The sequence below is a fragment of the Salvia hispanica genome, chromosome 1 (assembly GCF_023119035.1).
Source record: "Salvia hispanica cultivar TCC Black 2014 chromosome 1, UniMelb_Shisp_WGS_1.0, whole genome shotgun sequence".
In the NCBI taxonomy this organism is placed as follows: Eukaryota; Viridiplantae; Streptophyta; class Magnoliopsida; order Lamiales; family Lamiaceae; genus Salvia; species Salvia hispanica.
In genome coordinates this window covers 5,091,109-5,107,222 of record NC_062965.1, presented here as the reverse complement: position 1 = coordinate 5,107,222, position 16,114 = coordinate 5,091,109, and the positions used below count along the sequence as shown (strand labels likewise).

Below are 16,114 nucleotides of genomic sequence, written 5' to 3'. Positions count from 1 at the left end.
ACAGGTTTGAGAGGGTTATGAGACTAATTTGCCCTTCCAGCCATTTGGGCATTTTGGTCCCAAAAGTGGCTAAAATTACTTCGTTTGTGATTGTATGAAATGTTAGACCCGTGTGGTGGTATTTTTTTTTGTTAGGGGTCACTGGTGCAACAACCGCAAATGTTAGGGGTATTTCATGCAGTTCACTCTTATTATTAATGTGGTATACTTCTATTAAATTCGTGTTGTCCTCAAAGTTTTTTGTAGAAGATGGAGGGAGTATGATATTATTTACGGTATACAATGATTTTGGTTGACATTTGAAAGTATCATGTAAATAAGTCATCAAGCTATGCATAATGTCAATATCTTTATTAACTGAAGTATTAAAGCAAATCAGTCTTATTTTTTCATTTTAAGGTATCCATGATGTCACGACTAAAAATGGAAAGTTTTTCTCATACTATTAACACTATTCTAGCCACACTTTCATTTCACTTTCGTCCTTTATCCATATTTTCTACTTCTGTTTTATATTTATTCATTTTTTTTAATTCTCTTTTACTTATTCATTGTTCATTAAAAGTGACCATCCATGAGACAGGATGAAGGGGTAATTAATATGCAATTTAAAATTGATATACAAACCTACCATTTGACACAAATTTATAAATTAAGTGACAAATTACCCATTTTGTTAATAGTCAAAGATCGAGAAAAATCAAAATGTTATTTAAAAAAACAATTAAATAAGGAGTATTAAATAAGTACTATGTTATATATACATCGTGAAATTTTTGGAAACTAAAATTTCATTAATTATGATATAAATAAAAAAAAAATACTTACATAGAATTGCTTACATGTTTTCATATCAATATGATCACTTTTTATGATTGGCCAAGTGGAAGTACGCTGCTTTAGAAAAAAAATTTTAGTATCAAGCAAAATTTTCTTTCATAAATAAATGAATATACAATAAGGAACACTATTATTAGGGGTGAGCATTCGGATTTCGGTTCGATTTTTTGCCCAAACTAAACTGAAACCGAAAAACTGAATTTAGTTTAAAACCCAAAACGAAATCAAACTTCAAAAACCGAACTAAACCGAAATTATATTAAATAACCGAAAAACCGAAAAAAAAAACCGAAATTAATATATATATATATATGTATAATATTTTATTTTATATATTTTTTATATACAAATGTAATATATGAAATATAAAATTAATAGAATAAATAATAATAATAAAATATTATATAGAATATATTAAAAAGAATATATAATATAATATATTAAATTAATAGAATGTATATATATAGTATATATATATATAATATTATAAATATGTGATCAAATTAATAAGTGAAATTCTGTAATAAATCAAAACAAATCTCAGTCATTAGATCTTGTGATGTAACCGTTAGATTAATGTCACGTGTCATCTAATAATGTAGATTGTGTATTCTATTAATGTAGTTCGGTTAATAATATAACGCGTTTTAGTCTAATAATGTAAATTGAGTAGTCTAATAATGTAGCTCGGCTAATAACGTAACGCTTTTAGTGTAATAATATAGCTCAAATATTATTATCACAACCATCCAATCTTAGAATCCAAGGGCTGAGATTTGCTTTGATTTTTGACAGAATTTCACTTATTGATCATAGTGCACCCCATTCTTATATTTAAAATATAATTCAAATTTTTGGTTTTTTTAAAACCGAACCGAACCGAAAAACCGAACCGTTTTAAAATTTCGATTTGGTTCGGTTCAGATATTCGATTTTCGATTTTTTTTCTCACCCCTAAGTCTATTATTGTACTGATTAGGAATGAAAATAATGCTACACAAGGACATTAGTTTCGACCTAAATTATGTTCCCAAAATATTACTCTGTACGACGAAAAATAAAGTGTTGATTTTCTACCTAAATTATGCACATGGTATATAGATTCATAATTTTGGTATTATAGACTCGTACTTTTATGATTACATCAATTTCACAAAAAAATTAAAATGTTTAGTAACTAAACTTAATTTTTGTAATATTACATATAAAAAATATGGGGTCAAATAATGCATATAATATATAGATTCATGATTTTGCGATTACATCAATCTCAACAAAAAAACTAAAAATTTAGCACCAAAAATAATTTTTAGGCTCTATATAAACAGAAACTAACATTACATTATTTACAGACAATAGCAACCAAGTTTAGATATCGATTGCATAAATGAAGATCCAACAATCTATTTCTCTGAAATTTCTTTTCCTGGTTATTCTATGCTTTCTCATTCCAGGTTTGATTTTTATACACTACTAATATCAATATATTGTTTGTTTAACAATCTTAATTTTAATATTAATCTTATATTTTTGCAGATGAAAGAGGATTAATATTGCATGCTAAAGCAATGACTTGCATAGATTCATTTGTAAGTCCTTCATGTAGTCAACAAGGAATTTCAGTATGCTCAGATTGTTTGAAACATCCCAAGTTGAGTTCTATTCGATGTGACACAACCACCATTCCAAAATGTGTTTGTCAGTTCGAGTGTCCATCCTAGTTGAATACAATATTCGTATGACACATGGTCAAGTTATCTTTTTATAGTGTTATCCTAATTGATTTCAATTCACTTATTTTTTCTCTTTTTCAATATTGAGAAATATCAATTATGAAGTATGAAATTATTGTTTTATATTGAAATATGACAATGTCAAGTTATCTTTTGATCCGTAGTCCAAGAAAAAACATATAAAAAAGGATTTTGTCAATGAAAATTTATTGACAAAATTCCTTTAAATTTATGCAAAACTACTTCTAGCAAGCTTAATGAAGCAACACACGACCTTATATAATAGTACAAAATAAAAATCGAACATATAGCTAGAAGGTAGTAATTTTTAAACAAATTGTTTTCAAAATTTCAAGGACCAAGACTTCAGATCCTCGCAACTCAACAAAGCTTTAAAAAAGCCATCATTTCTTCAGTATTAAGAGTTATATATAATTATATATCATTGCCTTTCCTTACAAATGTCTGTATAACAAATTATAATTCAACATTATTTTGCTAAGAATATAATTAATAGCGTCTGTATTGCATATACTTACATAGAATTCTTTACTCATTTTTATGAGAAAATATTCAGTAGTCTAGCCTTACTAAATAGCAATGTGACATGATATGTATTATGTCCCACAAATAATTTTAAGACAAATGAAGTTAAAAAGGTCCCACTTCATTTTCTTTATAAATTTAGATATTATTATCAAATTTGTAAACTGTTCAAAAATTTAGAAATTGCAATATTTAAATATAATGAATGAATCATATAATATATTTACATCTTTTGTTACCAAATTTAGTCCACTGTAAACTACTATGAATTATTTCGTCATTTTATATTATCAATAAGAAGACTAAATGTGCAATGTAAAATAATAGTGTATGAATGCAACTGCATTAACATTCACAATTTCGATAGTTAATGTATGCCACTGAATTATGTAAAATTTAAGTTAATGATATTATATGCCAAGTTTAAAGTTTGTGGAAAATTTTATTTTTGAAAATTTTTATGATATTAACAAATATACCTTTATAAATCGTAACCTTTCACTTTAGGCATTATTAATCTTTATAATTTGGGCATAAGATGCAATTCTTCATAGAAGTGCCACTCAACTGATAGACGTCGAGAAATGAACGGCTTATTTAAACTACTATAATTACAGGGAGTAATAATTTCTCAAAAAACATTTACAATATCAATTATATGAATACCTACCATGGCTTCTTAATCACAATGCAATTTGGGTAAATCCCACTTTACAAATAATACTCTAAAACTATAAAATAAAATAAAATATATATTGAACAAAAGTCTAGTGCAAAAAAATGTAAATATTCAATATGAATATCCATGTTTATATAAATACGAAAACATAATACTTTTATTATATAATGGTAATGTTGAGAAATGTGGACAAGTATAGAACAAAAATATTTAAAACATTAGTATTAAATTTGAAATAAAATAAAAAAATCAATGCACACACGTAAAACATAAATTTAAATTTAGGGTTTGTATTAAATTTAAATTAAACTAAAAAATATCAATATCAACAAATTAACATGATTCTTTAATGGAATAAATTAAAGGAGAAGAGCCTATGATTGTAAAATAAGATTTGGGCTATCTATAATTGTTATTGGGCCTTAATATTAATTTGAAAAGAATAGAGAGGCAAGATTGAAAAAGGTATACTCTTCTCGTTTCCTTTTCTCCGACTCTCCATCGTCAATCGCTACAGCCAAACGCCGTCCGGCCACTGCCCGCCTCTGTATCTTCCCATATTCATCCATCCTTCTCAATCCTCCGTTGAAGAATTATTTAAAGCTTGAAGCTTCACGCCAATTGCGGTAAGAATTTGTTATATGCCCTATTCCTCTTGTTTTTCTTGAATTGAGCCAGGGGCGAGAATTATCTGCTTAGTTAAACATTGAATTGAATCGAAAGATTAAATTAGGAGAAATTGTTCTTGAATTGAGCGTAATTGGATCTATGTGATGCTCAAACTCGTCTGCTAGAATTTGTTTTGAGTATATGCCTCGAATTGGGGGTATTTAATTTGGGGCTTCTCCGATATTATGAGCTCGAATTGGGATTAGGTTATGTGTCTGCGGAGTTGATGACTGTAAAATTAAACAAGAGTTCGAATTGTGACTTGAATTTATGAAGTAATTGGTTTTTTGCAGAGATCTTGCTGAAGAAGTCAGTCTTTTGCCCAACACGTCAAATTTTCCGATTTTCCTGAAATGGGGAAGAATGAATTCCTAACCCCGAAGGCTATCGCGAACCGAATCAAGGCGAAAGGTCTGCAGAAGCTGCGATGGTATTGCCAGATGTGCCAGAAGCAATGCCGTGATGAGAACGGATTCAAGTGCCACTGTATGAGCGAGTCGCACCAGCGCCAGATGCAGGTCTTCGGCCAGAACCCCACCCGAATCATCAGTGGCTACTCCGAGGAGTTCGAGAGCACGTTCCTCGAGCACATGAAGCGGAGCCACCGCTTCAGCCGCATTGCTGCCACCGTCGTCTACAACGAGTACATCTCTGACCGCAACCACGTCCACATGAATTCCACCAAGTGGGCGACGCTGACGGAGTTCATCAAGTATTTGGGGAAGGCTGGCAAGTTGAAGGTGGAAGAGACCCCCAAAGGCTGGTTCATCACCTACATTGATAACGATTCAGAGACTCTGTTCAAGGAGAGGATGAAGAATAAGCGCCTTAAGGCGGATATGGTGGAGGAGGAGAAGATGGAGAGGGAGATTCAGAAGCAAATTGAGCGAGCTGAGCAGATGGTTGGGAGTGACAAGGGTGGTGAAGAAGAAGGACTTGCTAAATCGAGAATGTTGGAGAAGAATGATGAGGAGGGTGGAGCAAAGATCAAGTTAAGCTTGGGGCAGTCCAAAAAGAACCCAGAGATGAATGGGAAACGGGGGGATAATACTAGGTTGTTGTTTGATGAGGTCGAGCAAGAGAGTAGTAGTGGGAAGCGGAGAAGAGAAGGCGAGGGTTCGAGTAAGAATGCATCAGTTTTGGATGAGATGATGAAAGAGGAGGAGAAAGCTAAGGAAAGGATCAATAGAAAGGACTATTGGGTTTGCCCAGGGATTGTTGTGAAGGTTATGAGTAAAGCTTTGGTGGATAAGGGGTACTACAAGCAGAAGGGCGTCGTGCGCAAGGTGATTGATAAATACTGTGGGGAGATTGAGATGCTTGAGAATAAGCATGTGTTGAGGGTTGATCAGGAGGAGTTGGAGACGGTGCTTCCTCAGATAGGGGGTCTTGTCAAGATAGTGAATGGGGCGTATCGCGGTCAGATTGCAAGGTTACTGTCAATCGACACTGATAGATTTTGTGCCAAGGTGCAGATTGAGAAGGGAGTATATGATGGAAGAGTTCTCAAAGCTGTTGAGTATGAAGATATTTGCAAACTAGCTTAGTGGCATATGGATCTTGAGAGTGTTTAATGTATTGCTCAGTGGTTGGTTTTGAATTGATCATCTGTTCTAATTGTATCCAGGTTGAATGCTGTCTTCTCTGTTCTGTTATACTTCCCTTTATGATGTTGATGTTTAATTTTGCTGTATGAATTGGCAATCTCATTTTCTTTGGAAGTTTTCAGCAGTTAGTTTTGAGATACTTTCTATATATTAGACTTGCATGATTGATACATTAATGCTTCAATTAAGTTTTGTAGTTCTGATTGTTATCTTGGTGGTGTTGCTTGACGACTTAATAATCCTTGAAAAGTTGAGAGACAAGTTGACAAGTCTGAGAATCTTAAAATGATCAAGAAAGTTGTAATTAGATCACAAGCTTAACTTTTTATATTGTACTTCTAATTCCAGAGAATGAAAATCTTGTAGAAATATCAAAATACTTTAGTTTGATCAGCCCTTAAACTCAAACTCATCCCTTAATGATGGTACTACTTTCTTTCTGTTGCATATTAGCACAATGGCTTCACCATAGACTTTGAATTGCTATTCATTTACATCTTGTTTGTTGAAAGCTCCTATGTTTCCTTTCCACCCATGAAAGCTCCTCTATTGCCTTCTGAGTCCTCTTGCTGATGCTTTCAGCCTCTGACACATACTACGTGATATGTTGTATTTTCCGCTCAAATCCTTTAGCTTCAGTATCAGCACCAAATCCAAGTTTCTCAATCGGAACACAAGAACAAAGGGGTGTTCATCCTTGTTCACCGTGTTCATCTAGCCCTGGACAGATTTCTTGAATGGATGTGATCACAGGTTAGTACTACAGATGCATGCTCTTATATGCTGTTTTATGTACATTGTTGTCAAGTGTCAACTCATAGGTCTTTAAGATGGTGACATTCCTTAGATGCCTGCTAAGGTGTTAAAATTCTGTGTGTGTGTATATATATTTTGCTATGCTTATATGTGTTGCCTTCATTTCTTTTGTTGCACAGCCCTTATTTCATAGGAGTATGATCATGTTTCAGTAGCTTCAAGCTACTATACATTTGTTGAATCAAATTGATGCTGATGAAAATATCAGTATCTATGTAGAATGGAACTTAAGATGCATGCATGTACTGTTCTGCATAATCCATAAGCACCAATGTCTTCTCTCCTCATGTACTTCTTGCTAAATAAATTCTCTTTCTATGAATATTTTTGCCTCTGCATTTTATAAACTGTAATGCTACAAATGTTCAATTCTTTCCCCAAGAACGCGAAATCGAATACACACTTGGAGATTCTTCGTATATCCCTTCAATCCATTACATTTGAGGGTGTACTTTTGCGAGTTTGTAGTAAAAGAATTGACCTACACTTGGCCCCTTCTCTTTTCTCGGTGTAGCCTCCATGTCTTAAAAGGTAACAAATTGACTGTACTATTTCGAATTCTGATGTATTTTCATATGTGAACTAGTTTCTATTAGAGGCGTTGGTGGGATTCATTGTTATTTACATGGCTTGGTTGTGATTCAGAACCATCAAGTATTCATTTCAATGTGTTGCTCTCTCTGTTGCCATCATTTCTCTCCACTTCCCCCAAATGTATCTCTCCCTTGAAATCAATTGATAGGAGTACTCAATTAGTTTCACTTTAAACTTTTACACATTCATTGCACTCGATCAATTTTAGACCATTCCTCATTATCATTCACCTTTTCTGCAACCACAATGCCCCATTTTGTGTCTGTTTACTGCCATGGTAAATTTTTGTTTTGTCGTTCTTGGATTAGTTGATAAGTAATATTTACACAAAAGTAGTTGTCCATTTAGATGGAGAATGAAGAACATATATAACATGTAAAATATGGAGTAAGTAACGCTTTTTGGTAAGCTTTCAATTTATTGTTAACTTAATGATATCCCATGGATTAGTATCAATTACTGAAACACCTGGCAGTCTTTTGTTAGGAGCAGTAGATTTTAAAAATATCTACCCAAGTTTGGATGCAACCAGAGTGAATATTGATTAGCACAGTGGTAGTGGAATTGATGCTTGATGTTGATAGATTAAATTTTGCTATGTGGCATGACATTTTTTCCATTCTTGATGAGCTAATTAAGAAACAAGGTTTTGGAATTGCTGGTAAAACAGCTTTGTCTCACTGCCTATTTCCCCACACATAAATTGCAGTGCAAGATGATGAAAATATTACTCTATGCTGGGCTTAGATCCTGCAAACTCTAAACAATCGCATTTCTCGTCCAAATTTTGCCTTGACATGATGATATGTTTTCTCCACGTTGCTCAACGTTCATTTGTCTGTCTGCCTGCTGGCTTGCTCATTTCGTGGTAGCACCTGGTGTGGCGGGGGCAGATAGGTATGCTACCTGGAAACGTAGCATTAATATCGGAGCTGAAACCTGGCCTCATCAACATACACAAGGATGATCAAGTGATGAAGTACTTTATTAGCAGTGGATTTAAGTTTGTCCATTCAAATTCTACTTTTGCAATCTTAGCTGTGGAGACTGTCCGTGGTGGAGCATGAATCGACCCCCGCCTCTGTCATGGTGGAGATGGTCTTGCTAAAGCCCAGATTGTGCTGGACGCTCTAACTTCTATCGATTCTTGCCTCTCGGTTCAGTCCAATATTTACTGATTTGTCTCAGGCTAAGCAGTTTTGCTGAGTCATTTTTACATCCTTCAACATTGGAAAGTTTCCTCAAGTCTTTTTTTAGCTCTGAATTCTGTTTAAGGTTACTAATAACTTACCAATGCCTCTTTGTAAATTCTATATAGGCAAAATAGTTATACAATATACACAGTCTTTGTTTTTATTTTGAATATGTTTGCAATTATTATTGTTCTATTTACTTATTAGTATCAACCAGTCTGTGGAAAAGGAAAAGGGTAAAAGGAAAGTAAAAGTGAAGATGACTAGCACTGCTTGTTGATTTGAGGAATTGGAATTAATGGGTTTTGTTTTGATGGATTTCTTTTTCCTTATACCTAAAAGGTTTTTTTCTTTTCTGTGATTGGTTGGTGGAAAAGTTTGGCCCAAGAAAAGGAAATTGGCCAAACAAATTTTAATAAACAAATATAAAGAATTATAGTATAAAGTATTCAACATCTACTTTAGAATAGTGACTTGAGTGACATGAGTAAAAATTTTATCACATATGTAATTTATTTTTGGTGCTTAACGAAATCGGTGCTAATTGGTTAGTTATTACCAATATTCCACTCATGGTAATATAAGTATACCACTATTAAATTCATACAAAATATTAGGTTAGATCCTTTTGAGATTCATCCCACCTTCTATACTCAATAAATAATTTTATGTTTCCCTTAACAAAATATTACTATTTGATTGTGTGTTTAATTCTCTGACAGATTCGTCATTAAGCATGAGTATGGAGAAAGTATCGGTTGATGACATAAACCTATAAACTAATTAATTAGTACTACTACTTATCTCCATTAATATTTCAATTATCAATGCATATTAAGCGAATACTTTAAAGTCTATATTAAAAGATAGATGGGTGTAAATCATCAGCCACAAATTAATTGTTTTTATAAAATAATTGAAGTTGATGACATTAACAAACACTCAAATGGGCACATGACAACATGATCATGACTCAATTCCAGCTCCTTAGCATCCTAATTAAATCATATTATATTTGTTGCTATGATACTGTAAATATTCCTCTGGAAGACTTGGATTCTGTGTTTTCTTCCCATTAATTTAGCACACGACTTTTACTTAACACATGTTCAAATAAAGAGAAACACCCATCATATAAAATGACAACATTTCAAGAAATTTTTCCAATTATAATAGAAAGGTTCCATTTTCCCTATTATTCTGCACCCAATTAATTAACTTGGGTTGTGGTCCATTGTTTCTTCACTATTTGACAATCGATCCAGCTACGTGTCGTTTGATATACTATTAATTATTTAGTGAGTGATAGAGAACAATTTCCAAATACATTCCTTTTAGAGCATCCGCAATGGTTAATAGGCCAGCCATACGTCAGCCATAGGCCAGCCATTCTCTCCTCTGCCACGTCAGCAACACTAAAAAAACCACCTCGCCACGTCGATTTAGGTCAGCCATAGCCAGCCGCAATAAAAAAACAATTCAAAATATACTACATTTACGGAATTAAAATTGCGATATACGGAATTAAATTTACGACACATATACGGGAAAAATAATCCATTCCATTAAAAAAAAAAAAAAAAAAGTACAAAGATTTTTAAAAAAAGTACATGATTTTTTTTAAAAAAAAAGGGCTTCAACACCCGAGCCCCGCCACTCTCTACTCCTCATCATCGCCGTCGCCGTCGCCCTCCTCGTGGCCGTCGCCGCCGCCGCTGCCGCCACCCGTGGTATCTCGAGCCCACGTCGGAACCCCCCAGCCTCCTCGTCGCGATCTCTAAATCAGCACGCATGCTCTCGAGCATCTCGAAAAGAATCCTCTTCTCCGTGGGGTCAAGTGGCGTTCTTCCACTCTCGGAAGACCTGTAACATCTGAGCCCGCGTTTGGTTACGCGAATGGAGAGTGTACGCGAGTGGGGCGGGTGGGAGGGCGGAGGACTAGACCTCGCGGGGCGATAGGGGGGGATCCTCCCCTCGCTGCCCGTTGCGCCCGCTTGTCTCAACCGAGCGGGCGGCGACCGGTAAGTGAAGGAGGGGATGGAAACTCCTCAGCATCCGGAGGGAGGTCGTGGGATCCGCCGCTGCTGCCGCATGTAGTCGCCGCTATAGTTAAGTCGTCTGCTTCTTCGGCCACCCGGCGTCGCACCCCGCCGAGAAACTTCTCCGAGTCCTTCGGCAACAACAAGAAGCACTCCCGAGAAGGTGAACTCCGCATACTTCCCCTCGAGGGGCCGACTCGCGGCTATCCTCCGGGCGTCGTCCTCCCGTCACGCCCACTTTTGAGCTGACGGAGGGCGTTGGCGTACAAATTCGCAAAACGGCCCACTTTGCGGCCCTGGTGCGTTCCCACCCCTTCCGGACCTCCTCGTTGCTTGAAGTCCTTCCCCGTGCGGGCAGTGCCTCTTATAGGCAGCACTGATCTTCGCCCACATGTTGACGACCCGCTGGTTGTTCGCAACCAGCGGATCGTCGCACACCTCCAACCACCCCTTGGCCACCGCAGCGTACTCATCCTCCCGTCCATTTCCTCCGAGCCGGGGGCGGCGGGCTGCGATGGACCATTGCGGATGCTCTTATCTTAGCTAACAAGATACATTCTTTTTGCATTTATTTTAAAAAATTATTATCTTTCTTACTTTACTTTATTTTCACTTTAACTATTTATTATTATTTTCTTAAAACACGTGCAGAAAAAAATGTGTCATATTAAATGTGACAGAGGGAGTAATAGGATAGTGATAAACTACAAACTCATATATTGTACAAACTCTAAACTTTTCAACACAATGTCAACATAGTGTCAACACAATTCAAAATTTCAAGATTTTAATGTCAATACAATATCAACACAGTGTCAACACAATATCAACAGAGCATTAACTGTTGACACTATGTTGATATTTTTCTATTGCTAGTATTTTGACATCTGTTGACATTTTTTTACAGTCCAGGTCATAGTTTGAAGTTTGTACAATATTTAGAGTTTGCATTTGATTGCATTCCAGGATTAATATATACACATTTTAATTAATAATGATTTTGTAAGCTTATATCAATTTTTTTTCTATGTTGAAATATCTAATTATATTGGTACCAAAAACTGTATACAATTATAAATACTTTAAAATATTGTGTTATAAATGTTAGATTACTTTTGACATAAATATCTAATATTTCCCTATTTTAAAAGCGTCGAGTTGTTGACAGATGCAAATTGCAAATATATGCTATAGTAATAATATTCATAACTATGTCACCATTATGAGCAATTAATCATGCATTAGAAAATGATTCGGTCTTCTATCTTCTTATACACTCTCAAGACTCAAGTTGTATAATACCATATAATTTTATTTTCTATTTCCCTTTACAAAAAATGTATGCATACAGAGGAACATGACTAGGTGCATTTCTTTTTTACATAGTTTTATTTTCCCTATTAAATGAATGTTAGGGATTAATGTCTATTTCATAATTTCATAAAAGTGCACTTTTATAATAGAACAAGCGACACATGTATTTTTGTTTTTATTTTTGAAAATGAAACGAGACAGGTTTATTGTCTATATATCTCACCAAAATACAGAGGATAACCCATTAACCAACCAAATGTTGCATGCTGGCAGGATAAATATCATTTTCCTAATTATTTGTTTTGAAACATTTAAATTGTGGTGATAAATCGAGCTTTAAAATACTACCACACATTGATGTTAAGGTGTTGTATACCTCAAAAAAATTGTCAATACCCCATCCTTTCATTGATAATTTATATCATTTGCACTATTTATATATATGCTAATCACTAAATTTGAACTTGGCTGATATTGATTTTTTATTATCAATTGAAGTGCGTTAAGAAAATTGCCGAATAAATCACGAAAGATAGTCAAATAATATTTTGTCCCACACACTTTTCAAAATTGAAAAACATATCATGAAGATTAAGATTTTGCCATTATTACATCATTCTCTTTTCCGGTGAATTACATGTTCATGTGGCAGATGATACATGGACCGATGGACGAACCACTATTTCGAACTTAAATAGACGTTGTTGCGTCCAACGTTGTTTTGTACACGTATTTTAAACCGATCGCCACATATGTACGTAATTCAAAAAAAAAACAGAAGGATGAGATAATTGCAAAAATTCTCAAACTTAGTAATTTATTTTCAAATTAATAAAATAGAATATACTAGAAGTTAGCAATTTGCTCATAAAATTTACTAGAACTTTCCACAACTCTTGGAACAAATTAACTTTTATAAAAATGTAAATAAATAGGGGTAAATGAAGGCCGGTTGAATTTAATTATAGACATAGTCGACCCAATAACAGAAAGCCACCATTACCACAAATTTCAACGGTATGGGCAGATTTTAATTTTCTTCACCAATAATAGACAATCACGTAACGACACAGACGAATCGCAGCCGTTGATCTCGTTGACCTCCCACAACCTATCAAGCTTTATCAGCCTCGTGTGCGCCACACACGTGTGACGGACAGGCTCTAGAAGTCTAGTACTAGCATTTTAATTTAGTATATTCAATTCATAATTTGTCCATAAATGTTAACTAATCAATCCAAATTATGGAGTATAAAAGTATCTTAAATATTTAAAATGCAAAAATTCGAATATAGAACTTTGATCTAGTAAATTTTAAAAAGAAAATTATCTAAAAATAATTAAAACAAACCAAATCGAAAAATTTGACAATAAAGTGGAGTGTATTCGATAAGTCGATTATCTTCTATCATCTATTCAATAGGCCGTGAGTTTAAGCAAATCCCAAAAAATTGTACTAAATTTTATTTTAAATTATGTAATTAATCAAATTATATATACTCTCTCAATCTTACTTAAAGTGATATATATTTGTTTTTCAAATACTCCACATATTTTTTTAAATGAAGAAATGTATTTCTACTTTGTTCTCCATACTAATATATTCTCTCTTTACCTAATTATAAAATTACACTACATTAAACTCTTGTGATAAAAGAAGCATTTCTTTTAAAACAGGACAAAAAAATGCTAAATTAATCGTGTATAAAATGAAATCTCATGTTAAAAGAATGTTCACTATGTTTTGAGAATTATAGAATGGGTGCCCGCGGGCAGCGGGCAGGAGGAGACATAGGCCTCGGAATCTGAGTCCATGGTGGGGCCGGTGTCCACGTAAGTGGGCTCCACCTGAGATGATTTTGTTGTAATTTTATATTGGTTGGTGGGGCCCGATCCGACGCAGCTCCAAGGTGGTGTGATGGGGAGAGGACAAACAAAGTGTGGGGCCTTTTTTGCAATTATGGAATTTTGAGTGTCATGATTTGATGATGCAATACAGCTTTCTTTTTTCTTTTTAGAATGTGATTCTTTGCTTCTTCTTTTTTCACTCATTCGTTGTGCTCTCTTTTTTCACAACCAATTTTCCTTTTTTCTCCCTATTTCTTTTCTTGTGTAGGATTTATGGCCCTAACTAGATTAATTATGAGGTCTAATTAATTAAATTATATATATGATTTGAGTAATTGTACATATTTTACTAACTGACTGATGATAAATAATCGAATTTTGTATGACTAAAAAAAGTTATACTTGATGTACTAATTATATATTAAAATAATAAATATAGTTATAGACAAGTTTAAAAGACTTGATTAGTCTTCATCCTCATTTTTTTTTATATAAATATTTGAATTCTCTCTATATTACTTTTCAAATTTGAATTAAAGTATGCATTAATTAAATTTTATGGTTCTAAAAAAGTAAAAAAATTTAAAAACAAATCATTAATATATGACCACAATATTATGCACGTTCCATATACTATATATGTGCCCGTATGTTTTAATTAAATGCTAAATAAATTGATTTTTTCTCAAGTAAATCAGTTTTTTTTTTTTAATAAAATTTGGTCATATAAATTTATTGTAATTAAAAAGCAAACTAATGAAGATTATGTTTTTAGGGCAAAATTATGTCTAGTAAATGTACACTTTTGTACTTGTAAATTGCAAAGAAAGAGCACTTGAAAGTATTGGCATGACAAAATCACCATCATTGGAGTAAAAAAAATGTCCCACACTACGTAATAAACTCAATTATATTAATCTTAGTGGTGGCGAAGACCAATTAACTCAAAATTTTATCATGACGCAAGAGTTAATCTCTTTTTTTTATTTTTACTAAAAAATTTATAAATTTGCTCGGTGATGCAATGCACTCACTGACACAGGATCCAACCCCCTTGGATTTGGGGAAAAAGCAAAATGCTTTTTTAATTAGTGAATTGATATTGACACCTTACATCACCTTCCATTCCGTGGAGCATCTTCATTGGGTAGACACGTTTAGCTTCGTAGTCCGCGTCGCACCTGAGTCTCGCTCCTTCCCACTCCATGGCTTCCGTTTTCCTATAAAACGCCACTTGCCCACACCATATCGCTTCCCCTGCACTCGCAACTTCCTCCAACACCTATCAATCGCATCAAATCAAACCAAACCAAACCACCACCGCCGCCGCCCCTTCCGCCGCCGCAGAGATGGCTTCAGCTGCAGCATACTACTACACCGGATGCGAGGACGACTACCAGCCGCACTTCCTCGATTCCTGCTCCCTCTGCCGCAGATCGCTCAACCAAAACAGCGACATCTTCATGTACAGGTAAAATTAGGGCACGATACTGTGAAATTGAAGAGTTTTGCAGCTCAATTGCGAAATTGATTTGATTTTACTGAGTTTCTAAGCCGGTGGTGGAACGATTTTGCAGAGGAAACACGCCGTTCTGTAGCCAGGAGTGCCGGCAGGAGCAGATCGAGATAGATGAGGCGATGGAGAAGAAGTGGAAAATGTCATCCTCTTCTTCTTCTTCGAAGAGATCGAGCGGTGTGAGGCAGAGCTCTGACTCCGCGAAGGAATCTGGCATGAATAAAGCTGTACGGACGGGAACTGTGGCTGTGGTTTGAGATTTGAGTTCGCTGCAAATGAGTATATACATAATTGAGAAGGATTATGGATCACTTCTTCGACGAATTCGCATGACCTGGAGCTTGATCTGTTGAAGAGAGATGGGTGCAGAAGAAGTCCGTACCGAAAATTTTGATTTTACTTTTTATTTACATTTTCCTCTTTTTTTTTTTAATAATTTCTGGAATATGGCATCTGATATGTGTATATGGTGGGGAAGGATTGAGAGTCCTTTAATTGGATGTCATTAAAATATAAATATCGGTTAATCACCTCTCTTTTGATTTTGCTAATTACTTGAGAATAAGAGGGTATGAGTTTCTGGGAAAACTTCTTTAATATTGGAAATTTATTAGCAGGAATATTTGATTTTTTAGCCACAAAGCTCAGTAATATTAGGGGTGTTCGGTTGCCAAGATTAAATTTCATAATTAAAGTATTTATCATGTTTGGTTCATAAGA

General features: G+C 34.4%; 2 protein-coding genes across 2 annotated transcripts; both read left to right on the top strand.

Annotated features, from left to right (window-relative positions):
• Window positions 1-4,251: 4,251 nt before the first annotated feature.
• LOC125201137 (KIN17-like protein) lies at window positions 4,252-6,188 on the top strand. The gene is made up of 2 exons (XM_048099082.1): window positions 4,252-4,424; window positions 4,761-6,188. The coding sequence occupies exon 2, from the start codon at window positions 4,821-4,823 to the stop codon at window positions 6,012-6,014; it is 1,194 nt and encodes a 397-aa protein (XP_047955039.1). The 5' UTR covers window positions 4,252-4,424; window positions 4,761-4,820; the 3' UTR covers window positions 6,015-6,188.
• Window positions 6,189-15,121: 8,933 nt separating this feature from the next.
• LOC125211020 (FCS-Like Zinc finger 3-like) lies at window positions 15,122-15,924 on the top strand. The gene is made up of 2 exons (XM_048110694.1): window positions 15,122-15,349; window positions 15,456-15,924. Exons 1-2 carry the CDS (start codon window positions 15,228-15,230, stop codon window positions 15,649-15,651), a joined length of 318 nt encoding a protein of 105 aa, XP_047966651.1. The 5' UTR covers window positions 15,122-15,227; the 3' UTR covers window positions 15,652-15,924.
• The last annotated feature ends 190 nt before the right edge of the window (window positions 15,925-16,114 follow it).